The sequence below is a fragment of the Tursiops truncatus genome, chromosome 15 (genome assembly GCF_011762595.2).
Source record: "Tursiops truncatus isolate mTurTru1 chromosome 15, mTurTru1.mat.Y, whole genome shotgun sequence".
Taxonomy (NCBI): domain Eukaryota; kingdom Metazoa; phylum Chordata; class Mammalia; order Artiodactyla; family Delphinidae; genus Tursiops; species Tursiops truncatus.
In genome coordinates this window covers 41,084,344-41,112,049 of record NC_047048.1, presented here as the reverse complement: position 1 = coordinate 41,112,049, position 27,706 = coordinate 41,084,344, and the positions used below count along the sequence as shown (strand labels likewise).

General features: G+C 42.9%; 1 protein-coding gene across 6 annotated transcripts in view; it reads left to right on the top strand.

Annotated features, from left to right (window-relative positions):
* Window positions 1-27,706, top strand: part of RALGAPA2 (Ral GTPase activating protein catalytic subunit alpha 2) — a 281,557-nt gene that overhangs the window by 125,604 nt on the left and 128,247 nt on the right. For all 6 annotated transcript variants that reach the window (XR_012326196.1, XR_002174846.3, XR_012326195.1 and 3 more), the window contains 4 exons: window positions 2,135-2,328; window positions 3,137-3,235; window positions 3,466-3,621; window positions 25,670-25,798. Coding sequence is in view for 3 of the 6 variants with exons in the window: in XM_019927549.3 (XP_019783108.1) it covers window positions 2,135-2,328; window positions 3,137-3,235; window positions 3,466-3,621; window positions 25,670-25,798 (578 nt within the window). In the remaining 3 variants the exon portion in view is untranslated. The remainder of the gene's footprint in view (window positions 1-2,134; window positions 2,329-3,136; window positions 3,236-3,465; window positions 3,622-25,669; window positions 25,799-27,706) is intronic.

Here is a 27,706-nt window from a genome sequence, read left to right as displayed (position 1 = left end):
GGTGGACCAGGGTGTAGCTCTGTGTGTGTCAGTCACATAAACTTTAAAGCAGAAGTCATTTATTAGTGACAGCAGTAATTCTGAATTTATATGAACTTCATAGCCTCCAGATATATATGAAGCAAAATTCGACAGAATTACTAGGAACTACTGATAAAACCATAATCATAGTAGGAAATTTTAATATCAGCTCTCATTAATAGATGAGTTAAGCAGAAAAAATATTAAAATAGAGAAGATTTACACAATACAATTAATCTTGATTGAATGTAGATCTATATGTGTAAAATTTTTTGAACTTAATTTAAAAATACCTGAGATTTTTTTTTTCAAGCACATGGAACATTTACAGAAATTGACCAGTTAGATCATTAAGCAAGCCTCAACAAACGTCCATGATTTGAAACGGTATTACATTCCATGAATATGATGAAATAAATTCAGAAGAACAAAAAGAAAAGAGAAGAAAACGACATTAAGAAACTGAAACTGCATTTCAAATAAATTAAGTCCAAAAAGAAATCAAATTTTGAACTGGAAAATATTTCAAATTGACTACAGCGAAATGTAGCTGAGTACTGATATGGAGGAAAATATGTGGCCTTAGGTGTGTACACTAGAAGCAAAAAACGCTAATTTATTCAATGTCTTATTCAAAAAATTAGGTAAAGAATGGCAGCAGAATAATATACAGAAGTTGACAAAAAAGGAACTAATAAAGCTAAGTACATAACATATACTAGAAAGCAATAGAGAAAACAAAGACCACTCTTTAAAAACATGAATAAAATAGACAAATAGGCAAGATAAATCAAGGAAAAAATATTGGGAGTGAAAAAGGGAACAGAGCTGCAAAAACAATATAAAATTAAAAAATAATACAATAGGTTAATTCTAATAGAGTTATTTAAAATTAAGAGGACAATTCCTAGCTTTACTGAAGCTTCAAATAAAAGAGAAACTGTCTTTTTCAACCTGTTTCAGACAGGTTGATACTCTCCGGAGTTAATAATTTTGGTTGTCACCCAAAACAATTTCAAGAATTGGAATGCTGCTGACTCTAAAATTACAAAGGAAACTACAGGAAAGTGAGCACTTTTCCAACACAGAATTCTGTACCCAGCCAAACTATGAATTACAAGTCAGGGACCCAAGACTTTCAGACATGAGGACGTGCGCCTTCCTCAGGCAGCCACAGGAAGACGTGGTCCACTAAAAGCGAGAAGCAAGCAGAGAAATACCGTGTGCCGTTTGTGATTCTGGTCTTACAAAGAAGAAATGTAAACGTGTTCACACAAAAGCCTGTATGCAATTGTAGCTTTATTTATAATCACCAAAACCAGGAAACTCTCCAATGTCCTTCATCAGGTCAGTGGATAAACTATCATACCTGTGGATACACAACCTCGTGGATGAATCTCTCAAATAAACGCATTATGCTAAGTGAAAGGAACCAGACAGAAAAGCTGCTTACTATAGGGTTCCATTTATCGGACATTCTGGAAACTGCAGAATGTAGGGACACTGTAGGGACAAAAAACAGCAGGGGTTGTCTGGAACAGAGGTTCGGGGAGGGGACTGACTGTGAAGGGGCACTTGTGGAGTGAAGGGGCTATTTCGTATCAATTATGGTGGCAGTGTGTGGTGACAGTTACACCATCGTATACCTTTCTTACAAGTCCTTGAATCCAAGGAGGGTAAAATTTATTATAAGCAAATTATATAACCCCCCCATAAACCTGAATAGTAACAGCCACCACAAATGTCACTCCAGCCATGAGGCCTCCCCGGCCACCTTTTTTCATGGCCCTGTTCCCTACCTATCGTGCTCAAGTTCTCCTCGCCACCCCGCTGCTGCTTTATAAAGCCCTTCACAGGGTCTCCAGGAACTGTTCTGTCATCTCTGGGCTGTTGTCCTTTTAGTTGGAAAGGAGCAGAATCATCTAACCTTTCCTCATGGAGCCCACTTTTCTGTCCTTTTGTCCTTCCAAGTTGTCAGCCATTTCATACTTCATCTTATTTTACTCTGAACATGTAAATTTTCAAGCACAGGTAATTTGCATGACAGAAAAAAAGGCTGTAACAATGAAATCAAAATTGCATTTACAGGGTTAACACACATCTTTCCCCACAGATAGCAGCGAATGCCTTGCTGATGACTGTAGCATAATCGCTGGGGGGACCCTCACGGGTTGGCACCCAGACTCAGCCGCCGTGTTATGGCGAAGAATCTTGGGAATCCTCGGAGACGTGAATAATATCCAGTCACCCAAGATCCATGCCAGAGTGTTTGGCTATCTCTATGAACTCTGGTACAAGCTAGCGAAGGTAAGTCCTGCCGTCACCTTTTATTCTAATACGGGAACATTGCCTTATCACTTGACATAAAAACTGTGTTGCACGTAACTTCTGAACAGAAGTTTAGATGTTTAGACAAAGTACGTTTGACGATCCAAGAATAAATAATAATACTTATAGTTTGGTCATTTTATAAATGCCTAAGAGTTATTTCGTTTAATGTGCAAGTAGACTGTTACTATAGGATATTAAAGAATGGGATATTATACACTAGTTTTAGTTACTCCCTTTATCAAGTGATACTGGTTTTATTGTACAAAATTGGAAGAATGTAGAAAAATGCTAAGAAGACAATCTCACCATCCACAGAGAAAACCAATATTAATATATAATCTTATTTCTGTGGATAAACATATTTTTATAAAAGAACTGTCTTAGAGTCCATACAATTTTCATTCTAGTTTTTTGTTTTTGTTTACAACATACATTTTCCCCATGCTAGTACTTTTTTTTTTTTTTTTCCAAAAACACAGTTCGTGTTTATACAGTATAACCTGTGAAACCATTCCTTATCATTTGGAGTTCAGGGAGGCCTCTCCAGGCATTAAGATTGAAGGAAAAACAATGCCCTTGTTTTGTATTAGATCTAAAACCACCACACAGTTCAAAAAGACAGTAGACCTCGTGATAAAAGAAACACTTGTAAATGTTGTAGCTTTTCACTCAACTTACAGAAATTTAATTGGGAGCAGCTGTTTGACCATGGAGCACGTTTCTGAAGTATCATTGGGATAAACTGTGTGTTGCCTTCCCTAAAAGTCTCCTCTTTGTGAATTAGATACGGGATAACCTAGCAATAAGCCTGGATAACCAGTCTTCTCCGTCTCCTCCCGCCTTGATCCCACCCCTCAGAATGTTTGCATCATGGCTATTTAAGGCAAGTGAACATGTGTTTATTCCTTTATTGTAATTTCCTCTTCCTTCCTAAATTGAGTTTAAAAAATGTAATTGCCCAAGACTGCATGTTTTGAGGACAGGCTGGATCTCACTCCAGCCAGCGCATCCCACATCTCCGTAAACAACTTTATGGAAAACTGAAAAGTAAGTGAATGGACAAAATGCATCTGCATCTGGAGTTGATTAAATCTCTAAACGTCTCCTTGGCAGGCGACAACGCTGCCCGATGCATATAAGGAAGGCAAACTCCAAGCCTACAAGCTGATCTGCGCCATGATGACCCGACGCCAGGACGTGCTGCCCAACTCGGACTTCCTGGTGCATTTTTACCTCGTCATGCACCTGGGACTAACCAGCGAGGACCAGGTATCTGGGACTCCGCCATCGCGGTGGCCTGTCGTTCGGAAAGTGCATGTCACTCTTTGCAGGTGAAATTGGGGCTTATGAAAGTACCTCCAAAATGTTGAAATCCTCATTAGTGCCGCGTCTTCTACACCCAGCAGCACCAGCGGCCTTTCAGAAATGTAAGTCTGACTTGTCTCACCGGAGCTGCTTCTCCCCACTGACTCTGCATTTCACCAGCCAAATTTGAATTTTACCCCTTGGCCTGTCCAGTTATGTATCATTTAACGTCTGCCTGTTGTCAGCCTCAGAAATACTTATCTCACCCACTTTTTGTTGGGGTTCTTCATTAGCTATGGTATGAAGAAAATGATTTTGGTCATTTAAAAATGTTCGAAAGCTACTGTCTTAGGAGTTAGGATGTTTTTGTGAACAACCTCACCTATAGATTAGGGATCCTGACATCTCTTGATAAGGAGTCTCTCAAAGAAATGTGATTGGTAGTTAAGTTGAAACAGAAGGGCCAAAGGAGCCACTAGCAATCAGCCTGTAGCCCTCGGCCTTCCTCCCTCTGGAAGTCCCCTGGTGGTGGGCAGAGGACCTGGACCGGCAGGAACACTGACTTTTGACTTGCTGTCTGAATATCAAGCAGGCAAGTGAAGAGGTTGATTTGTGAAGCCTGAGGTTATTCTGGACACTATCTGGAGGATGGATTTAGAGATGTGACAGTGGTGGGGTAGAGTAGGAGGCTGGGCCTGGAGGTTAATTAGGAAGTGATTAAACAAATATAGATTTTTTTTTAAATGGCGAGAACTAAGATGGTAGCACTGGAGATGGGAAGAAGGAAAGGGAAAGGTTTAAGAGGTTTGAAGGCATTTAATTTTATCACTGAGTCTTCTTGACTGATTAGAGATTTGAGGAGTGTTTCAGAATTTACCCTTTAAATTGTAGATACTTACCAGTGAACTTGAATCATTCGTGAACTACCAAGTAGCCATCCTTTGTGTCTTTATTTGATGCTTTGAATATATGATGCAGACACACGGACCTTTTGTTACAGGGAAGAGGTCATTCTTTGGATTTTCCAGCCTTACCTTGGGCCCTGTTTAAAACTCTTGTAAAGTATTCCCTGATAAACACTTTGAGCTTCAGTCACTGAACTTTTCTTCTGAAGTAATAGCCATACTGTCCTACTGAGTTGTCTCTGTCATATTCGCTCCAATTCCAGCAGTGTGCAACGGACATCTGTAGAGCAGAGACTGGACTTAGATGCACAGGCTCGTTTATTTCCTAAACAAATGTAGAAATAGAGACACATAAGTAGACCTGTTCGTACTCCTTGCTCAGATATTTTGCAGCCATCATTGCGGACGGAAGCATGTTTTACAGAATGATGCAACTCAGGGCATGTGGAAGATTAAGGGGTAGAAATAGGGAAGAGAATTAACTCACAGATAATAATGAGATCCCTCAGTGACAGAACCAAGAGAGGAAGGTTTAGTTAACAACGCTGTACTTTAAAGCAGTATTTTGCTAAGATTTGCAGGAAAAACATCTACTTGGAAATGATAATCAACTGTAGAATCTTCTTATTTAATAAAAACAAATTTGAAGTCAGAATTGGGAGATTGGGATTGACATACAGTAATATGTATAAAATAGATAACTAATAAGAACCTGCTGTATAAAAAATAAATTAAATTAAATTTTAAAAAAAATTTGAAGTCAGCTGTAAACAGTATTTCTAGAATGAGCTTTCCAGAAACTGACATAAGGAGGTGCGTTTAGAATCCTCTTTCTATTTTAAATTGTGTTGTAGTGAAAATGAAACAATAAAATGAGATGAAATCTGTATAACATTTGAGTACCCAAAACATTATTTCAAAAATGGGATTTTGGGACATCCCTGGCAGTCCACTGGTTAAGATTTCGCCTTCCAATGCAGGGGGTGCAGGTTTGATCCCTGGTTGGGGAGCTAAGATCCCACATGCCTCATGGCCAAAAACCCAAAACTTAGAAAAAACAGAAGCAATATTGTAACAAATTAAATAAAGACCTAAACAAATTTTTTTTTTTAAAAATGGGATTTTACAGTGTAGAAAAAGGAGTTTTCAAATTTTATACTTAAAATAATTTTCACGTTTAATGTATCCCTTATTTTTGGTTAAGTTTGATCTTTTGTAGTTCACTGTAAAATGTGTCAATCTTAAATGATGGCCCATTGCTAGCAGTAATCCCAACATTCAGACTTCTAAGAGAAAACGGGGATATCATAAATCTCTATTTTCTAATCAGCCTACTGTTTCGACCATTAGAAGCTTGAGTTGTTATGCGTTTCATAGAATTGACTGTTTTGCTTTAACCTTAACAATTATTGGTATATGTTTTAGAAGCCCTGACCGTCTGCCAAACAGAACTACTCTAAATAAACTTTATTCCTTTGCCAGAAGAAAATTACACGGAAGGCTTTCTAATGAAAGAAACTTTTCTCATTTAAGTAAGAAATGTCTCCGGTAATTAGTTTAACTTTTGGTCCACATGTCTAAACAGGTCATGGTGGTTGCTCCAGAACTTACATGACTTCTGGAAACACATGTTATATTAATTGTAAGAAAAGAAAGCATTTGCTCTAGAGAATAGAGTTAAATTCAATGTTTTAGTTGACGCACTGCGCACCTGCAACTCGGACCATCTCAGGGCTGTTTCCATCTTGTGAGAGTTTTCAAAGAGCTACACTTCTACGTAGCCTGGCACTAAAAGCCTTCGTTCCTGCAGAGAGAGGCTTGTTAAAATGTTCCTTATTTTTTAATAAGTAATAGCAAATCATTTTTAGATTTTTAATATTTATAATTTTGTCTTCCAACAAAATCCAAAGTGAATTTCCTCCTTTGGCCTCTGGGTGGCACCCTTGTCTGCAGGACGCTCGGCTGCCTGGTTCATGGACCACACTGAGCCTTAGAACTGCTGGGAGACCCAGCGCTGTGGGAGCTCGGTGCTGTGGCCTGGCCGCTTTACAGATGCTTTCGTAGATCTGAGAGTAGCAAAATCATGCCAGTGGTGACTAATAAAGTGTTGAATTAGAAGTAAGATCTAAAATGTGAAATATCTTTATTCCAAACGTAAGAGTGCTTATAGTAATTGAAGATTTCTTCTCGTTAAAAGAAAAAAATTGTAAAACAGGTATGATTGTGTTGTGTTACAATCATATAAAATCACAATTTCATCTAATATAATAGCAAATTAATTATTTAAATAAATACAGTTATTTCTATATTTTAGAAAGTAATAATACGTATAGCAAACAGCCAGAATTCAAAGTGTAGCATATTCCAAACAAACTGTTCTCAATGTTGCTTGGACCAGTTTTTTTTGTTTTGTTTTGTTTTGTTTTTTGTGGTACGTGGGCCCCTCACTATTGTGGCCTCTCCCGTTGCGGAGCACAGGCTCCGGACGCGCAGGCTTAGCGGCCATGGCTCACAGGCCCAGCCGCTCCGGGGCATGTGGGATCTTCCCGGACCGGGGCAGGAACCCGTGTCCCCTGCATCGGCAGGCAGACTCTCAACCACTGCGCCACCAGGGAAGCCCAATTGGACCAGTTGTAGCTATTCCAGTCACTCAACAATGTCATAGATAAAACAGGGGCCTTACCGAGTAGTATTTCCCACAGTACGTGTACAGTGGAAGTTTACAGTTTATTAGTATGATTGAGAAAACGCTTTGAAATGGCTTTATTCTTCCTTGACTATGAACTTTTAAAAATTTCATTCTGTTACTGATTTAGAAAATATTTAGGATCATAAAAACTTTCGGAAATAACTATAAATTATGAATAAGATTCAGGATGACGTGCAGGACTGCCCAGACTGCCTGTGAAGGGGTCTTCCAGCTGGCTTCATTCTGTCCTGCTGCTTTGTGTCGGGGGGGGGACTGGGCAGGGGGGTGCGCGGAGGGTCTTAATTTCCCCAGCACCCCAGCGCCAGACTGTGTGCTGGGAACTCATGATGTTGTCCCATCAATTCTTCTCTGCAGTTCAGTTAGATAAATATCACAACCCGCTGTATAAATAGCTAAGGCTCAGAAGGTATTGAGGACGTCTGCCCAGTGCCACACATAAAAAGGGCTGTGAGAATTCACAGGCAGCCCGGCTTATTCCACACGGTCTGCCTTGCCCATTGACTCACACCAAACAGATAAGCTCACCCGACTCACATTGTGCAAACAAACAGGCCCTGGTCGTATTCCTTCTCCTTCTTGTCTCCGCTGGGCTTTGGCCTCCGTCCTGCCCCACCTCCGAATCCTCCTTACCAGACTTTCCTCCCACCCCAGCCTGCAAACACCTTCCCCAGTGGCCCGCCCGGCTCCCCACTGCCTTCTGCTTCTCTTCCAAAGCTGTTCCCGGTTTCTCCTAATACTTAAGCAGCTTTTTCACCTCAGTCTCCCCCAAAATATTTGGACATGAAAGGATTTGGATTTATTAAATACAGGTCCTATTAATTTCATCGTTATTTAAAACATATGGAAAGATCAATATGTGTGAAATGGAAAAGGACAGCTGAGGAAAGAAATTTTATTTTTATGTTTCTGAGAACATATATCAAAGACTGGAAAGTTTTCTTTGCTTAAAATAAGTAAACTATTTTTTAACAATGACTTACAGATTTAATGTCTTAATGCGATTTGTCTGTTAAATACATCAAAGTTAAATTCACTTTTAAGTGCAAAGTTTACATCAATGCAAAATTATTGTTGCAAATTTGCATATAGAAATTTTGGGAAATGTGGGTCTATGTCGTTTTCATCTATGATGTTGTATTATCGTGACTTGCAACAAACCAAAAAGCACGAGGCCTCTCTCAGGTGGGGAAATAGGTTTTGTTCCACCCCGAGGTGACCATCCAGCTACAGACTTGAGCCCTCACCATGTGAAGTCATGATACTGTCAGGTGACAGTTAAGAGCGTGGGCTTCCAGAGATAAACCCATGCACCTATGGTCAACTAATCTATGACAAAGGAGGCAAGGATATAGAATGGAGAAAAGACAGTCTCTTCAATAAATGATGCTGGGAAAACTGGACAGCTACATGTAAAAGAATGAAATTAGAACACTCCCTAACACCATACACAAAAATAAACTCAAAATGGAATAGAGACCTAAATGTAAGACAACACTATAAAACTCTTAGAGGAAAACATAGGAAGAACACTCTTTGACATAAATCACAGCAAGATCTTTTTTGATCCACCTTCTAGAGAAATGGAAATAAAAACAAAAATAAACAAATGGGACCTATTGAAACTTAAAAGCTTTTGCAAAGCAAAAGAAACTACAAACAAGACGAAAAGACAATCCTCAGAAAGGGAGAAAATATTTGCAAACAAATCAACGGACAAAGGATTAATCTCCAAAATATATAAACAGCTCATGCAGCTCAACATTAAAAAAAAAAAAACAACCCAATCCAAAAAATGGGCAGAAGACCTAAATAGACATTTCTCCAAAGAAGACATACAGATGGCCAAGAAGCACATGAAAAGCTGCTCAACATCACTAATTATTAGAGAAATGCAAATCAAGACTACAATGAGGTATCACCTCACACCAGCTAGAATGGGCATCATCAGAAAATCTACAAACAACAAATGCGGGAGAGGGTGTGGAGAAAAGGGAACCCTCTTGCGCTATTGGTGGGAATGAAAATTGATACAGCCACTATGGAGAACAGTATGGAGGTTCCTTAAAAAACTAAAAATAGAATTACCATATGACCCAGCAATCCCACTCCTGGGCATATACCCAGAGAAAACCATAATTCAGAAAGACACATGCACCCCAATGTTCATCGCAGCACTATTTACAATAGCCAGGCCATGGAAGCAACCTAAATGCCCATCAACAGATGAATGGATAAAGAAGATGTGGTACATATATACAATGGAATATTACTCAGCCATAAAAAGGAACAAAATTGGGTCATTTGTAGAGACGTGGATGGACCTAGAGACTGTCATACAGAGTGACGTAAATCAGAAAGAGAAAAACAAATGTCGTATACTAACGCATATATGTGGAATCTAGAAAAATGGTACAGATGAACCGGTTTGCAGGTCAGAAATAGAAACACAGGTGTAGAGAACAAATGTATGGACACCAAGGGGGGAAAGTGACAGGGGGGTGGTGGTGTGATGAATTGGGAGATTGGGATTGACATATGTATAAAATGGATAACTCATAAGAACCTGCTCTTTAAAAATAAATAAATAAAATTAAAAAAAAAAAAAAAAAAGAGCCTGGGCTTTGAGCCTTTCTGAGTACCAGGCTTGGTGTCCCTCTGATGAGCCAGGTGATCTGACCTCACTGTGCCTGGGCTCCCTTATCTGCAAATGTAGGTAATTAGAGTGCCGCCTTGGAGGGCCGTTGGGAGACTTTGAGGGGGCAGAGCATGTAACGCACTCAGTTCAGGGCCTGGATGCGACAGCGCTCAGTGAGCACAAGCCCTCGCAGTGACACTGAGGACAGGGATGGGACAGCAGCCCCTCGACCAACCAAGCCCGTTTTATTTTTCCGATATCTTAAGGTGTTGATGTTTTTCCCCTTCCCCATATATTTTCTTACTTTTAAACATAATAATTTGAGTAAAAAAATGTAACTAGGCATCGTGGAATCTCAGACCATGGGGAGAAGTAACCCCTCCCCCTGCCATGGGTCAGACACAAGGAATGACATCCCCAGTTACCCTTTTGTGACTCGGTCGTTTCTTGTGTGTCCTTGGCCGTTGGCTCCGCTTCCACCTGCTCCCCGCCCCAGGCAGCGTGCCCGCTGTGGGATGGATGCCGGAAAGCTGGACCCTTGCGGCCCAGTCGACATCCAGCCAGGTTCCGGCCCAGCAGGGGCCCCGGTGTGGCTCTGGACAGCGGGCGGGGGCGGGACAGTTGTGCTGGGGCTGCTGCTCGGGCACCTGCGTCACTGGCAGCCGAGACCCCGTGGGAACCACTCCCGGTGGCTGGGTGCCTGGCTGTGCAGGGTTCCCGAGTGGGTCCTCCAGCATCCTGTGAACCCTCTAACACCCTGGTAGAAACCCCCCTCATCTCAGTCTCAGCGAGGGGAATCTGTCGTCTGCCAGTAAGGACTGACTTTACCAGTGATGCCCGGCGAGGCACCGGTAGTACGGGTTCCACACGGCTCCATATTTCAGGCGCTAAAGGCACTTGCAGCATTTCTTGTTTTCCCCTTTAATTTGTTTTGTAGCCAAGAATATTTAACTTGTTTTAGGAACATTTTGCTTTCATTCAACTTTACATTTCAATTCAACTTTTCATTCGACTTCATATTTTAATGAACCTTTTCCACACCGATGTTAAAGAAAACGTAATTCTAAACATCACGTATAGAGTGATATTCTGTCACAGAAGTCAAAATAGTTTGTGATTTTCTTAGCGGATGTTACAACCTCCTCTCATGAGGTATATGATGGAATAGTATCATAATAAACATACATTTGTAAAAAGATCCCAAGGGGGCCCTCAGTGAGCATAAGACTCAGCGGTGAGCCATGAAAGCAAGGTGCAGGGGTGACACTCGTAAATTGGCCATACCTGACTCTTAATAACCCCAGACAGCCTGTATTATGCAGTGATATGTAATAATTGCATCACCTTTTCTCAGACAGAGAGTTGTTCTTTGCTGGAAATTTAGATATAACTAGAACCATGTATGTTAGATATACATAAATTTATAAATATATTTAAGGCTAAACATAAATGAGCATTCAGCTTCAGAAAAAGTGAAGAATTACATGTCCGATTAAGGACCTGATTTGTCTCCTATCCAAGGAAATAATTCTAATACATCTCTGAAGTACTTCTGTACAGTGAGTGATTTTTACCAAGGTTTGAATTCATGGGATTTTAATTCAATGCTAGCAGGACAAAGTGCATATTTATAAATTTAAAGGTCCAACTGATAGTTAGAGGATTAAATAATAACCTTAATGTGTATCAGTAGAGGAACTTTAGAAGTCTACCTTAAAAGCTTTACTGAAATACAATTTTTAAAAACTGTAGGGTTGTACAATGAGTAAAAAAAAGACTAATTCCAGGCCTTATTCCTAAGGTTTTTAAGAATGGGGAAATGTATATTCCAAGACTTCAGGATATCTTATGGCTTCCAAATATATTCAACTTTGACTTTAATGGAGGACAAGCCTAGTACTGGCAACTCACAGACCTGGGCACTAGATTCAGCTCTGTCCCCTGCCAGCCATGGGGACCTTGCCTGACCACAGGTGGTCAAGTGGATGAGATGGACTGGAGGACCTCGGAGGCCCTCTCTTGAGCATTATTGGGTCCTCTGATTTATTGTTAGGCATTTTATTATTAGGGTCACATTGTCCTTTCCCAAATACAGTAAAAACTTGAATAATCTTTTCCTGTTGAATATTTTTCCCCACCACAATAAAGATCTAGTCCAGTTCTGAGGGCATATCCAGTGGTATGAGACCCACAAATAATGAGTATCCGTGATATCCATCCACTTGTGAAAAGGGCCAAGTGAGTGACACACACACACTGTAGGGAGGGAACTGTGCTCAACACCCCTCGAGCTCAGTTGGCTTGAAGGCAGCTCACAGGGGAGATGGAATTTGAGTAGGATGTTCAACGATGGTTAGGATGACAAGAAGCAGGGTGGGATTTCACGGGCTGTGTTGAAGGAACAATGACCAGAGTGGTTTTGATTTAGTGCCACATACGTATATGGACGTAATGCATGGACGAGGATCCAGGCAGCACTGGAGAGAGCCTTGGTTCAGAGCCACGTTCATCCCACAGATAATGGGGAGCTGAGCACAACACTCAACACGACCAAAAGGCATGTTAAGAAGTTTAAGGCACAGTGGTTCTGTGGGACGGATTAGGGTCAGGAGAGAGTGATGGCAACAGGCATAGAAAGGGACCAGGTAACGCGGGCCCAACAAGGGTTTATGTGTGTGTGTGAATTTATTTATTTATGTGTGTGTATACCTGTCTGTGTGCATATATATATACTTGTGTGCACGTGCGTTTTGTGTATTTTGTGTGTGGAATATCGTGGACCAGTGGGGTGTCGGACTGAGTGGTAAGTGCCCCGAGAAGACAAGGTCTCCTGACACTATTCTCGTGATCTCTCAAAGCATACGTTGGTTCAGAAAGGCAAGGTGATGAATTGAGAAAAGGTGAGGGCAGGGTAGGACGGGACCCCCTCCTCAGCACGGACATCGCAGCACCAGGGCAGGCTCCACAGGTGTGTCAGGATACAGCCAGGGGTGTCCCCAAAGAATTCTCACCTGTTGGGAAGTAGAAATGTACGGGAAAGATTTCCAGGCACATTTTCTCTCCACGTAAGAGAACGTGTTTTCTAATCCTGTCGGAATTCAGATGGATGATGTGCAAACTGTAGATTTATTTATATAAACTAGAACTTGTAAAAGTCTCAGTTATTTTGTGTTATATTAGCCAGTTTTGCTACTGTTTGGTTTTGAAAGTAATTAGACACTTAAAAACAAACTCTTTTATTTTTCTAAAAATATAATTCCTATTAGTTTGAATTTACTTTAGTCAAATTAAATGATCTTTTATTGAAATAAGAGTTTACTGTAGCAATAAACAAACCTTTCAAGTTTGACGTAGGTTTGACGGAAGAAGACCGTATATAAGGATAGGCAGTGTATGTCAGTCCTCTCTTGACATGTATCGTTAAGTGAATAATAATTCTTATCACGTGCTTGTTGTACAAACTCAGAGTGATGAAATGTAGCCTGTATCATAGAGTTAGCCTTCTATCATCAAGTAACATCCACTGGTTCCTGAGTGTTTCCCCAGAAGGTTTCGTGAGAATGGACAAGCCATAGATTAGTCAAGTTTCATCAAAGAAGATTTTATTATAACTTTGTTCAGCTCTCAGTGGCCATGGAGACTTAAGATAGATGACTGCACCAAAATAACAGGCTGGAGAGCTTTTTCCTTTCCTTTTCAGTTGTAAAACCAGTAATTATTTTCATTAAGCTGCAGACCGAGCCCACTGACACCTAAGTAAGGAAAGTGGAAATATGTGAACGGTAACAGATGGCGGAGGCTTCGGTTATGAGGGTAACACGTGTGCAGCGAACTTGTTCCACAGCTTTAAAAGGTGTAAGGTGATAGCATGGGGGGTGGTCCAGAGAGGAGAAGTCCACCGGAGAGGCGGACACTAGAGTTTTGTTTGATTTCCCTTTCGGAGCTGAAGATGTCAAGACTTTCTTTCAAGTAAATGCTATCAGTGAAGGATATGAGTTATCTCTATTTAGCCATCAGAGTCTAATAAGCACGTACTGCGTGAAATACATTAAATAAAAATGCAATATAATAGCAACTCAATATATGTGAAAAATTAAAAGATTTTATTCCTACTAAATACACTTACCATGTAATGTATAAGCTGGCCTGCATTTTTCAGCGGAGAAAACGTTCTTTGGCCCTGAGGTCTCTCTGGAAGAGAGTCTGCTGTGGTCTCTTGCAGCCCAAGTCACCAGAATCTTCCTTCGGAGACTCTTCCCAGACAGAGTGGGCACTCCATCAATGTGTCAATTGACGGAGCGTCGAAGGACTAACAGGAGAGCTCCTTAACCCACATGCGTCCCGGGGAGGAGTGGTGACCGTGGCAGCTGAGCTGGACCTTTCTGTTGAGCTTTCGGCTCCGTCAATTTTAAAGCAGGCGTTGACCTTGCGCAGTGGGGAGCTCACCCACATTGATGGGAGAACAGTGATTCCTGAGATGCGTGGGGACTCCGGGGACATTGGGCGTGTCTGGAGACGTTCTGTTTGTCACGTGGGCGGGGGCTGCACTGGCATCTAGTGGGTAGAGGCTGGGGATGTCACACACCCTAAGGCACCTAAGCAGAGACTTCACAGCCTGAAGTGTCAGCAGTGCTGAGGTTGGGAAACCCTGTCCTCGAAGAGAAGTTGTTCAGGTGCCACCAGGCCCTGTGAATTAACCCACAAAGCTTGGCAGGCATCAGAGGATGAAAGGCAGCTCTCAGTGTAACCAAGGATGTGAAAGCACACGAACGTTTAACCAGGGAGACTAAAGCAAGAGAGGCAAGTGTTTTAGGTTGAACTGTATGGAAATTGCCAACATGAGACTGTTTCTCCAAAAAGGGGGGTGCAGTTTCCTACGGTTGAGCTGGTAAAGTTCCCCATTTATTTAGTTTTTCATTAATTAATTAATTTATATTTGGCTGTGTTGGGTCTTCGTTGCGGTGCACGGGCTTCTCATTGCAGTGGCTTCTCGTTGCAAGCATGGGCTCTAGGCATGCAGGCTTCAGTAGTTGTGGCACGTGGGCTTCAGTAGTTGTGGCTCGCAGGCTGTAGAGCGCAGGCTCAGTAGTTGCGGCGCACGGGCTTAGCTGCGTCATGGCATGTGGGATCTTCCCGGACCAGGGCTCGAACCTGTGTCCCCTGCCTTGGCAGATGGATTCTTAACCACTGTGCCATCAGGGAAGCCCCCCCATTTATTTTTTACTTTGAAGAAGTACAACATGGAGTGAGCTGATTAATTCAGAGTCAACGAAAAATATCTGCAATGTGTTTTGCCCAGAGCCCAGTCTGAATGAGGGGTGGCGCTGCAGGCGTGAGTGGAGGGGCTGGGGGCTCGGTGGGGTCCTCTGCTCACCCACGCAGGCCACCCGGGAGCCGACAGGGAACAGGTGACCAGAGCGCAGACTGCGTGGCGCAGTCAGCCCGCAGGCACAGATGATCGCTTTCTCCAAATGTCCAGGGCCCCAGTTCAGTCCGGGCAGGTGGCCCATTTGGGGTTTGCAAGCCTCTCACACTCTGGGGAGTCTTTCCAAGGCCACCTGGCCTGGCCGCCACACGGGCAGCCTGGGGAGAGGGACGTCCACTTTGGAGCTTGAGCCCTGACCTTGCGTGTAGGTCCCTGTTTCCTTGCGTCGGTGACCACACGGGCTTTTCTAGCTTGAGGTTCTTGTCCTGTGAAGTGGGGTCCTTACGACTCTCTCAGGGGCCTTGGAAAAGTGAGCACGGTGAGGCCCTGGTGCTGGATGGCAGAAGGGGTTCCCTGTGGCTGGAATATCGCTTGTTGACCTAGAAGATCATCTTTTCCCATTTAGAATTTGACGAAGATTTTTAAGAAAATTCACATTTTTTCTTTAGGCAGAGAAGAAATCAGAGGTCGAGAAAGAGATGGTTTCGACCATTTCAAGTACTAAATGGTTACTTCCGGCGAGGGATGCTTTAACTCCCCTTTGGAAGGGAGTGATTTTTGAATGTAAGAGATTTTCAGTCATGACTGTGATTTACGATCCATCAAGGTTGGGTTTGGATACGATGAAATAACATCAAGAAGAGCATTTTAAACGGCAAGTTTTGTTTCTTTGAGAAAGTGCTCTTCTTGTGGGGAATCTCTTTTTGTCTGTTGATTTCTTTTTAACACATAACAATAAGTGGCAGGGTAATAATTGCAGATTGTTCAGCTATTAACGCTATTTACTGGAACACATTTCAGAGAGAACATTGTTTTCTGAAGACAATCAACAACAGTTTTCTTTTGTTCTTCCATGGAAAAATATCCTTTGGTAGGTATATGTGGGCTAGAGAAATATTAACACGAGAGACCCTTTTAGTAATAAGACATTAAAATAAAATACCTACCTTTTTTTTTTTTCCCCTTCTCTTACTTGAGCCTTGGGTTGAGTGTGTGCAGTGTGGTGCTCCTGTCAAGACCCAGTGCCTTTGGGTCACCCATTTGCCTCCCCTCCTGGATCCCCCTGGAGTACTGGCTGTTCCCCAGAGGATCCCTGTGCTCTTGGTCTGGCCTCACTCTCAACTGTACATCACTGTTCCCTGCCTCTTAGAGGACATTGCTGGAGGCAGGGGCCCTGCTTTACTCTGCCTCAGACCCCTCACAGCGCCTGCCATGTACCTTCAAGCCCAGTGTGCACCCGAGAAATTTGTCAACTTACTGTTAGCTGTTTTTGTCTGGAATTATCAGAATGACTTGGCTTTCATTTCAGACTCTTTTTTTAATGAATAGATTTTTAATCCAGTCTACTTCAAGTCAATTTTCAATCAATCCTTCAAAAATTAATATTTTAATGAGATTACGATTCAAAATGCTGCTGTAATTTAATAATAGCCATGATGTATGGGGCTTTAGAATTTACAAAATGCTTTCTCTTCGTACATTAATTTTTAAATGTTGATCGGGTATTCCTGGAATTTGAAGCGATGAGTCCTGTGTCGACTCCTTAGAGGTCAGTTAATTATTCCGGGTGGCCTGATTCCCTCCCGTTCTGCTCTGCTGGGATTTGTGCCAAATGGTCTCCGTCACAGGATGGACAGCCGGGCTGGGTCTCAGGGTCGCTGATACTGCTTCTTTGTCAGTGGTTCTGGCCTGAGGTTTCTTCAGAATCGGGTTGACGGAGCTGGCTCAGCTGGTGATTTTTCTCTCAAATCTCAGCTATTCTTGGGAGCTCTATGTCCAGAAGGAGTAGCAGTTGTACTTCTGTTGCCCAAGCGGAAACCGAAAATGGTACCAATTTGGACAGCTCTTGTCCTCTGTCCAACGCTGGCGGGATGGTCTGTAGGCTCCCGGAATTGAATGACCACCGGGTTGTCCTCTTTTTTTTTTTTTTTTAACAGAACACAAAAATGTTGAAAGCCTCATTTGTGCTCCTATGTGCATGTGGAATAATTTTACTTTTAAGGAAGCAAATTAAAGAAACATGCATTTTGTGTTATCATAGAATGAAAAGAGTGAGTAATCATCACATTCCAAAGTTTTTTTATTTTCTGGTGTGAGAACACACCAGAAGACATGGAAGCTCCAACAGAAATAGTTTTTCGTCTTTAACTTGTTCCTGGCCATGGGCTGGGAGACAGACAGCAGATCTCAGCAGCACCAGGCGGGCCTGAGAACCAGGCATCTCGTCTCCAGCAAGTGAGGAGGGGGTGGGGGTAGACGCACTGGACGCTGGGCTTTAACAGCGTCAGAAGCCCTGGGTCTTGCAAGCAGAGTTGAAGCTACAGGTAAATGAACACAGAAGCCACACCTGTTGTAGCTTCTCTGCATTTTCAGGGAAAAATACAAATCTCGATTTCTTGTTGCAACCCTAGGCAATTTCTTGGTGTGTTTCCACCGAATATTTCCAACCACCCGCTCCCCACACCCGTGCCTGTGCACGCACACACACGCGCACACACGCACACACACGCACAGAGTTCGTTTCTAGCAGTTTCCTAGGAAGAATGCTTGGCAAAGTCTCCTTCTTATTCAGAAGGTCGTACTCTCTGAGCCGGTTCCATCCTGTGATTGCACTTCCGTGCCAGTCAGGGCTGCATGTCTACTGTATACATTCCAGAAGCACATTTTTAAGCCACAGCAGCCATTTGTTGATTTCACTTGAAAGTATAGCTTTAAAAATACATGTGCGTTTTTCAATGATTCGTGGGCAAAGTGAATGAGTTGAAAGAATAATCTGCACTGGAGAGCCCTCCACGTGGTGCTGTGCTCCACGTGTGAGTCTCGCTGCTTACGGGTGTCCACTGGTGCCTCATGGACCACAGGCTCACAGTTTCTCTTCCAGTAAAGACAAGGAGCGCACCTGGATTTGTGTCCAAACCTTAGGCACTTTCTGGCCTTGATCGACCTCCTACTCCATGTCTGTGAAATGGAAAGATCGAATGATGACCTTTTAGATCTTCTCTAAGTTTTTATGGTCCCAAAGGAACAAGGTAAACACACTGCCACCCAGATTCATTAGAGATGTGTTTTCCCTCCTGGATTTCTGTACTTTGTCCTAAGATAACAGGAGTGTGGGTTGGGTTCTAGCGGGTCCCAGCGTGAGGGTGAGGAACTATTCTGCTTGGCATCAGGGGGGATGTCGATTATACCTGCCCTGCGCCTTTGCCACGGCCTTGGGTGGTGCCTGAGTGTGTTAAGCCTATGGTTTCCTCCAAGAATTTCTTTTCAGTATCCTAAGAAGAATATATTTCTAGCTGATGTAGTCCTGAGACAGGATGAACAGTGAATCTGGGAACAGTATGGCTGCCCGACTCTTTGGTATCTACATGAATTAGACGTGTGCATGGTTCACTCGATGGGGTGATTACTACCTTAATGATTCTGTAGGTACTCGCGTGATTAGGCGCCGTCTGTACGTTGCTAACCATCTTGTTATTGATGATGCCGTGACTCCCTACTTCTGCTTCTGCTGCAGAACATGGTCAGAGCTGTAGAGGATGGGGCGGAGGAGACAGTGGAGAGACCCGATTCAGTTTGGCCTCTTCTGAAACGAGCAGCCAGTTGCCGCAGAGAAAGCAGAGTTTAGTATCCTCCGACCCCCTCCTGTACCCCACCGCCGTCCCCTGGTAAATTCTTGGAACGCACAGATGCCTTTCTACGCAGACTTGGCTGTCAGGGGCGGTGGACCCTCTTCCAGAGTATGGAGTCCATGTCCGGCGAGCTGAGCGCGTGGTCTGTGTGCACGCGAGTCTGACGCAGCCTCCAGGCCGCCCCCCCACCAAGCCCCCGCCACTTACCAGCAGCAGCTCCTTGAAGCCCTCACTTGCTAAAGTCTCGTCGCGAGGGGTTAATCACTGCTCTGGAGCATCTGCACCAGCCTCATTAGGCCGGCCTGTTGTGCAAACTGTCATGTTTCAGATTTGAAGCTTATCAGGGTCACGGCTAAGACAGTCCTTACAGAGGCAGGTCGAGGCATCTCCAGGGCCTGGGGCAGCGGGGGGCGGGTGGCAGCTGGCAAGTCACTTCTCTCTATGACCCTGTGACAGTGTCCCTCGTCTTGTGGAATCATAAATGTGCCAGGATTTCCTGATGGGTTTGGCACCTCCCTGCCTGTCTCCCCTAGATCGTGGTGACAGCGCACAATTCTATGAATACGTTAAAAACTACCAAGCTGTACACTTTAAAGCGTGAATTTTATTAAAGGTAAATTACATCTAAAGCTTTTACAAATAACAGAAAGAAAAAGAAGCAGTTAAGACAACGCAGTAACATATCAACTCCAGTATCAGATAAAATTCATATAGTGTTTCTTAAAATCAGTTAACCAATCAGTCTCCCCCTTTTCCTGAAGCAGTCAGTCAGTCTTCATCAGTTTAAAGGCGAGCTGAGTTTTTCTTCACAGATGAGGGATTAATTGTAGAACAATCATAAAAAAATATTTGAGGCTCTCCTTTAGGGCTTGAGGGTTGCAGTGATTTTCTCTGCCATCTGCCCACTTGTTCTGTCACTGATCCCATGCACAAGGTCAAAGCAGCAGCTCCTGCGACCCTCAGAATTCTGTTTGTTTTGTGTTTGTCACTCCCTCCTTTGCATGCTGCCATGTCTTCTCCAGAGCATTCCTCATGGCGAGAAGTGCGAGGTGATTTTGTTTCTCCAGCTGCAGAACCCAATTACTCTGTCCTGTCATATTTCTTCCGGCCTTGGTAACAAAGTTACACCCAGAGAAGTAACATTTGTCCAGCATGTATAAAAATCCCCGCCTTTTCTCCAAACGGATTACACCACGCTTAGCCTTTTGAACAGAGAATGTATCGTAGGTACCACGTATGCCTTGGCCCAGACCTTGAAAGTAATTTTTACGCTTGTCCTGCTATGTTTTTATTTCCAGTGACTTTTCTGGAAGGGCAGTGCCTGTGGCATGATCTGTTGTGCTTTTCTTAAGGGCTATAATCATAAAGCCTTTCTTTTTATCAACAAAAACCCCTCCCTGAACCAGTGTAGAGCCTGGACAGGCCAGGTCGCAGCTCATGCTGTGTAGAGGAGGTCTGTGCTGCTTCTGAAGGAGCAGAGACCCAGCAGCAGAAGAGAGAACACCAGGCCTTGGACTTGGAGGGCTCTTCAGATCTGTCCTTCCTGTAACTAAGACTTTTTTGTCACTCAGCGTATCTGAGCCTCGCCAATAAGGCGATAACATATACTTACAGATTTGTCTTCGAGGTCCTGCAGGATCACGTCTGCCTATTTAATTGTTAAAGAAAGCTTCAGTTATATCCAGGGGTAGTGTTAAAAGTATCCCTCTGCCTTCACATCTTCTGCTATTTAGTAATTCCACTTGGGTGTGGAATGAACGGGATCTTTCTATTAACTAGATTAATGGGATAACCAGAGCCGAACAGTCCCCATCTTCCCAAACAAAAGAACTTCCTGTAGAATATTCTAGATACAAGGTATCTTCTGAAAAATAGCAGTGAAATCATTAATTGTTTAACATTTTCGTTTTCTTCAAAGTGAAAGGAGGAGTCCAGTGACTTTGCACACAGGGGTTCTATTTCTGAACAATTCCGTTTGGCCTCCTGGAAGGTCTGAGTGACTTTCGGTGGAATAACCGGATCTGTTTGCTCCGAGGAGAGGGCGCAGGTCCTCTGAGGAAGCAGGGAGACAGATGGCCAGCTATTGTGTTACCACCATCATCTGCTGGGCCGTGAGCAAATATTAAGTGAATAATATATATGTAATTGGTGTGAAAGTACAGTCGCAACATTTCTAATTCCGTCTGAAGGATGGCTACTTCTTGAACATTTGTATTTCATGGAATACTATATTGAAATGTTTCTGTTTACAGGGTTAATCCATTTTAAACCGCTTTAAAGTGAACATTTTCCCCCATTTTTGACACCACTGTGCAATATTTTGAATTGAAATGGCCCGTAATGGCCCTTTTTTATTTTCCATAACAACGTGAGCACTGAATTATAGCTGTGCAATTATGTAAACAATGGAAATGCTTCCCGAATGAATCCTTCCTTTTAAAGTTTCATTTTGTGTAATTGTTGGAAGGTTTGGAGCCATAATAAACAAAATTATTTTACACATTTATCGTTCTAAAGGTCAATTATAAGAGAACTAAAGAAACAACACTATGCAAAATGAATAAACCAATTTCTGTTGCCATCGCCATATGTTTTTCTTATCACTTATGGTTTTTCCAGTTACTGTGTACATAGCATTCAATTAAAGCGATTCATTTACTAGGCTGAATGTGGTTTGTGTTTATAGAACTGTGCTTTGGAGGGGAGGAAACAACATGCCTCTATTTGAATTACCTGATTTTTTTGTAAGATCAGTGATAAGAGACAGATGTTCTCACCAGTTACTTTCTCATAAACCTGAATCTCTGGATAAGCTGCAAATTCACAGCTATCATCTTACAATCCAGTTTTCACACTCAGTGTGTAGCATGCGTGTGGACTTGTAACCAAAAATGAGAGGAAAATACTAGTTTGGTGGTCCGTTCCTCATATTACAGCATTTTGCGGATTGAATTTTATTTCCTCTGAACAAAAAGCATGCGAAAGAGTTTCATGCTGGTCAATTTTCAAGAATAAGCTTAATTCCTATTTTAGAGTCCATCTTTTCATTGAGCTTATAGTTTTGCTTATTATTTTCAGTCTGTTTAGAACGTGGAAAAGAAACTAATTTTTGCTACCAGACTCACTTGATTGGGTATCTTCTAGAACTCCTTAGAAGCATGGACTCTTGAATATCTAAAAACAGAGCATTTTCCGGTTTTTATTTCATTATTTGCCCTATAAATTATATACACTATGGCTAATTGCTGTAACACTTTGCTAAGGATGTTATTGGAGAGAATTAGTTTTTAGGGTTTTTTAACTTTTGGGAGAATGTAATCTAAGAGGCTTTGGGAACCACCTTTGAAATGTTTTAAAAAGCTCTTTCTGAGTATCAGCAAAATAGTAGTTCACGGAATTCTACAAAGTAAATTCTAGAAAGTAAAAATCCTTCATAGTCCTTCCCTTTTATTTTTACTCTGTTTACTTCTGTGTGACCCTCTTCAGTTTACAAGGCATGTGTTCACATCTCTCCCGTTACCCACAAGTCCAGGGGGAATCAGTCCCTTCTGTGGAAGAGAAACGAGAAGCTCTAAGCTCGACGTGACCTGTCCACGGTCACATACACGAGGTCTTGACCCCAGGCCTGGGGCTCTTTTCACTCTGCCAGAGTCTGACTTGAGTACAGAGGCATTTTCCACCATGATCACAAAGGAGGGGGCACTGAATAGCCCTGAGTCGAACCCGGGGTGCCATGGCCCTGGCTCTGCCAGCCCTGTGACTCCCGGACAGGTGGCTGGAGCGGGCACAGAACTTCTCTCTCCACCCAGGATGCAAACCATGCTGTTAACAAGGAGAGCCTCCATCTGACGGGGATGTTTAGCAAAAGCTCAGTCGCCTTGGTTTACCATAATTGTACTGATTTAAGGGTTATTTTCTACTTATGACAGGATACGAGTTTTCCAGAATACTCTTATTTACATGAAAAAAAAGTGAGTTACTTTGAGAAACAGACAAATCATGTTCACTTTGGACTTGAATAGGACAAAAAGCCTAAGGTTGTACGTGAATAATTTGTGTTTGGGAAGCACCATCCTGTTCGGTCTCCCTGAAACCCCAGGGACCCAGGAGAAAGCTTCAGTCTCAAGATTTTCATTTTCGCAAGGATTCCGGCTATCGCCATGGTCTCAGTGTGTGGACAGGAAGGCTCCTACCAGAAGTGCCGGCAGCCCTTTGTGGACGCCCCTCTGCTGGGAAGATGCAGCTGCTCTCCTTCGAGCACCACAGTTATTCCTAATTTCAAAATGTTGTCACAAAGATTGTCATCTTTGGGTTGTTCCATTTCAGTGTGGATAAGCAAAATAAGCAAGCATATGGCCCTAACTTGGCCGACTGGCCATACAGCCCCCTCTTTAACCCCCATATTAACCCCAGCCCAGAGCTGCTGTAACTGGCGGCCTCACTTCTCCTGGGGGCCGCCTTCCGTGGGTGGCGGGCAGGCTAGGCCAGCCATCTGTTATTTTGCCTTCTCTTTCCAACCTTCTCGCCCGTAGAAACAGGTTCCGTTCAAGAGACTGGCCGGGGTCCAGGGGGTGGGGAGCCTGTGACTTTCTCTTGCTGCACACATTTCTGCTTCCTTCAGCATCAGTGGCAACTTAGTCATTTCTGGGAATGCCCCACTTCCAGCTCATTGCCTTGACGCATCTGAATCTTGTGAAGCAAAATGGATTTCATGTATAAATTCTGGCTTTAGCTTGTTAAAGGATTTAGTTCAGAATTCCCGTAAACGTATCCCAGAAAACCCTTTTTTAAAATTAAACCTCTCAATTCCAGTGGTGAAAAATCTGTGATTTAAGTATGTGCTAAAGGTGTTAAAAACCCACACGGTTCAAGGCTCGGTTCCTCCTCTCAACAGATGGAATTAACACAAACCTAACAAAGTTAACATCATGGTTGTTTGCATTATTAATCTTCCCACGCACGGCATTCTACTACCTTGCGAGCCAGGTTTGCACGAATCCTTTCGTGGCAGCAGATGTCAACAGAAGCGTGCTTCCATCTGCTGCCCGAGACCTTGATGCCTGATACCCCGAGACGAGGCCCAGCACAGAGCGTACCTCTGTGAGTAATTACAGGTGTGTGGTGAGGAGTCCAGGGCATTAATCAGAGGCTTCATTATGAAAAAGGTGGATCTTTTGTTCTGCGCTCAGAGCGGGAGTTGACCACACACTTTCTAAACTGCAGTGTCCATCTGCTCAGCCCCTAGAATGTTTGCCTTGGTTGATGTGGACACTGAAATGTATCAAAGGACGTGATTACAGCAGGTTTAAACATTAACCCGGGGGAAGCGTGGTTCGGGTTTTTCTTTCCTTTCCTCCTTCCTTCCTCCCTTTTATCTGTCTATTTATCTGTTTGTCTCTCTGTTTATTTTTGGTATAGGAAAAAGTCTGCTGCAATGCTAAAACCTTAAGTTAGTACTTGCTAAATAATTTACCATATAAGAGTTCTAATAAAGCACTGCGCCATCATTTTAAGGACACACGCAGCATGATTTGTAGATGCTAAATGAGCCTGCTATGTGAGGAAGAAGTCTTAGAAAAAATGTTTTGTGAACACCTAAAGGTTCTCTTTTAAGATACAAGTTCTTCAATAAGGTTATTTTTATGAAAAAGGACTTAAGGTGTTAGAATCGAGCACACTGCTATCCCTTGCTCGAATTTAATCAAGTTAAATCAGGATTATTTTAAAGGATTTTCAAATAGCTACACTGAAATTTGAGAAAACAAACCAGAGGTTTTGGGGGGCTTTTTGTCGTTGTTGTTGTTTTGGTATTTTGCTTCTTGTATTTTGCGACTAACTCTAGGTTATATAACTACAAGTCCCATAGCTACAGCACTTCAGTGCATTTGATGAATGCATTTGGCCTAGAACTGCATAAAAGCAGTTTGTGGTTTTCTTACTAATCCCCTTTGCACACACTCGCACAGATGGCTTCAGAGACGCGGCCTGGCCGTGGATGGCACGAACGCCGTCCAGGAGAAGAGCCCTGGTCTGCCACGGGCTGGAATGAGGCAACGCCTCAGAACAGAGCTGGCGGGCAGGGGCCAGCCGGCCACCCACCAGTGAAAGGCCCTTCCAGACCCAGGGACACCAGGTGTCTGGGGGCAGATGGTCCACACGCAGCACTGGGCACACGTGCCTTGCCACCCACTTCTACCCGGAGCCCCACCGACCACCTGACTTTGGCGTGTGACCCATCCCAGCGGGACCCCCACTCCCATTGTTTCACACGGGAGTTGCCCGAAGAATGCAAGTTTCCATCTCTGCCTACTTCAGGAGTTTGTAATAGACCAGTGTGCTTTGACTTTTGAAAATTGAAGAAGATAAGAAGTGATAGCTGCTTGCAGGTTTAATTTATTTATTTACCTCAGCACTCCTGTAGCTTGTCCGAGGAGCCCACCTCTACATGGAAGATGGAAGAGTGTCTAGTCCCAATGCCACAATTCAGGTCTTGGACAAGTCACCTCACAGTGTCGGGTCTCCATCCTCTTACGTGTAAAATGAGTACAATAGCCCCTGGACTAGCTCATCTCCTGGAACGCTTTTCACTGAAAAAGTTCCGTGGTCTGTGTTCTTTCAGATAAGCTCACAGTAGTCATATGTACAGACGAACTGATGACTTTGGAATTTTGGAAACTTACAGTTGTGTTTTCTTTTCTCCCCTTCTAGGATATCTTAAATACCATTGTAAGGCACTGCCCACCCCGCTTTTTCTCCCTCGGTTTGCCCGGCTTCTCCATGCTGGTGGGGGACTTCATCACGGCCGCCGTCAGGGTCCTCAGTGCAGACACGCTGGCGGTGAGTGTGACAATGCTCAGCATCCCAGCTCCCAGGAGGCTTCACAGCGGCTAACAAGGTTCAGATTTCTCCACTCCTAACAGGTGTTGACTCATTAGTGCAACGTGAAACCGGGCTCTCGGGTAGATGCCCTGGCAGCTGACGTGTGAAATTGTACGATAAGATGACACACTGGTAGTGGAAAGGCGTTTCATCAAAAGGCCAGAGTGTGAGAAATCATGTCCTCACTAATAGTGCAGCACATTTACACAGTCAGAGGCAGGACTGGTCTCCTAGAATCTTACTAGCATTTTTCAGTAAATGGTGGCACAGACACTAATGTCTGTGGTCAAGAGAGATTTTTTCTTTTTTTTTTTTTTGCGGTACGCGGGCCTCTCACCGTTGTGGCCTCTCCCGTTGTGGAGCACAGGCTCCGGACGCGCAGGCTCAGCGGCCATGGCTCACGGGTGCAGCCGCTCCGCGGCATGTGGGATCTTCCCGGACCAGGGCACGAACCCATATCCCCTGCATTGGCAGGCGGACTCTCAACCACTGCGCCACCAGGGAAGCCCAAGAGAGAATTTTAAGTGTACATCATCAATAAGGTTTTTTTTCTATTATTAAGTCTTAGTTATAAGTCTAATAGAAAATATTTTCTTAAAATGTTAGAACACTAAAATTTTTAACCGGAAAATTAATATATATCGTTGTATTCATATGCCATAAAACTCTGGCAGAATTCTTGTCCTAAGAAATGAGAAGCAAGTGGACTAAGTGAGCGCTAAGGGCTACGAAAAGAATTGATCTGTAGTCTCCACCTTTACCTCCACTATTAGGGCGATGTATTAACGCCTTTGAGAGGACACTCTCACCCATTTCAATTTGAAGGCCTCTCACAGTTGTGCTCTGTACAGCTGTTACCTGTTCAGAGCCAGTTTTCCCTTCTTTAAATGGTGTAAATAAAACTAGCTTTACTGTTTGCCAGGCACTTCTATTGAAATCAGTGTGAGTATCTAGCTACCTAAATTCTGTTTGACACGTTGTTACTTTCTTATTCTACTTATTTCTTCACTGCAGGGCAAATTCAATCTCCAACCCTGGGTTTTGAATTAAATTGTTTTTTGAATGCTTTGTATAGCTGGTATTTCATGCGCTTTTTCTTCTAGGCGTAAATTAAAAAGCAAAGGGGAGGGAAGAGAGACAGGAGCAAAAGGGATGGATGAGTGAAAAGAAGGAAGAAAGAAGGAAAATGTTGAATTTGTTCATCTGTTTTTCTTTTTTGTAAAGACTATGACAACTTTTCATACTTATTTCTGAAAAACTTTTTGTAGGATAATCATTCTCAAGGAAACTTCTAATTTACTTTTAACCATTCATATCAACATTGAAAAACCTTTGGGAAAAAAATTGAAAAACTTTGGAAAAAACATTGAAAAAACAGGATATAGGAAGGAAAATACTTTATTGCAACTTTCCTTACTTGCTCTGAGAGTTTCATGTGAAAATGCGGGCTCCCTGTCTAGTGATAATATCATGCACGGTGGTCATTCTCTGTGAAAATTTATCTTTCGGCTAGATGAGCTATTAAAGTGGCCTTCCAAAACATTTGTTTAAAGAGAAAGAGAGAGAGAGAAAATATGAGAATGTGAGTGTAAGATTTATGTTACATAAAGGAACAATAACTCTGAATTACTTTGAATCACTCTCTGAGTTTAAACTTGAGGTTTAAAATTGTAGGAGAACTAGTGAGAGGTGTTCGGATAGGGACACACCTGCTCAGTCAGAATTTTCTGTTAATTACAAGCCTGGAGGACTCCTGCTACGTAGATCTGCCTGCTGAGGCCATGAGGGAAAGTGAAACGCGTGCACAAGTACCCAGGAGGTGGGGGAAGATCGTGCTCAGCAAACATTGTTATCACAGCTCCAAAC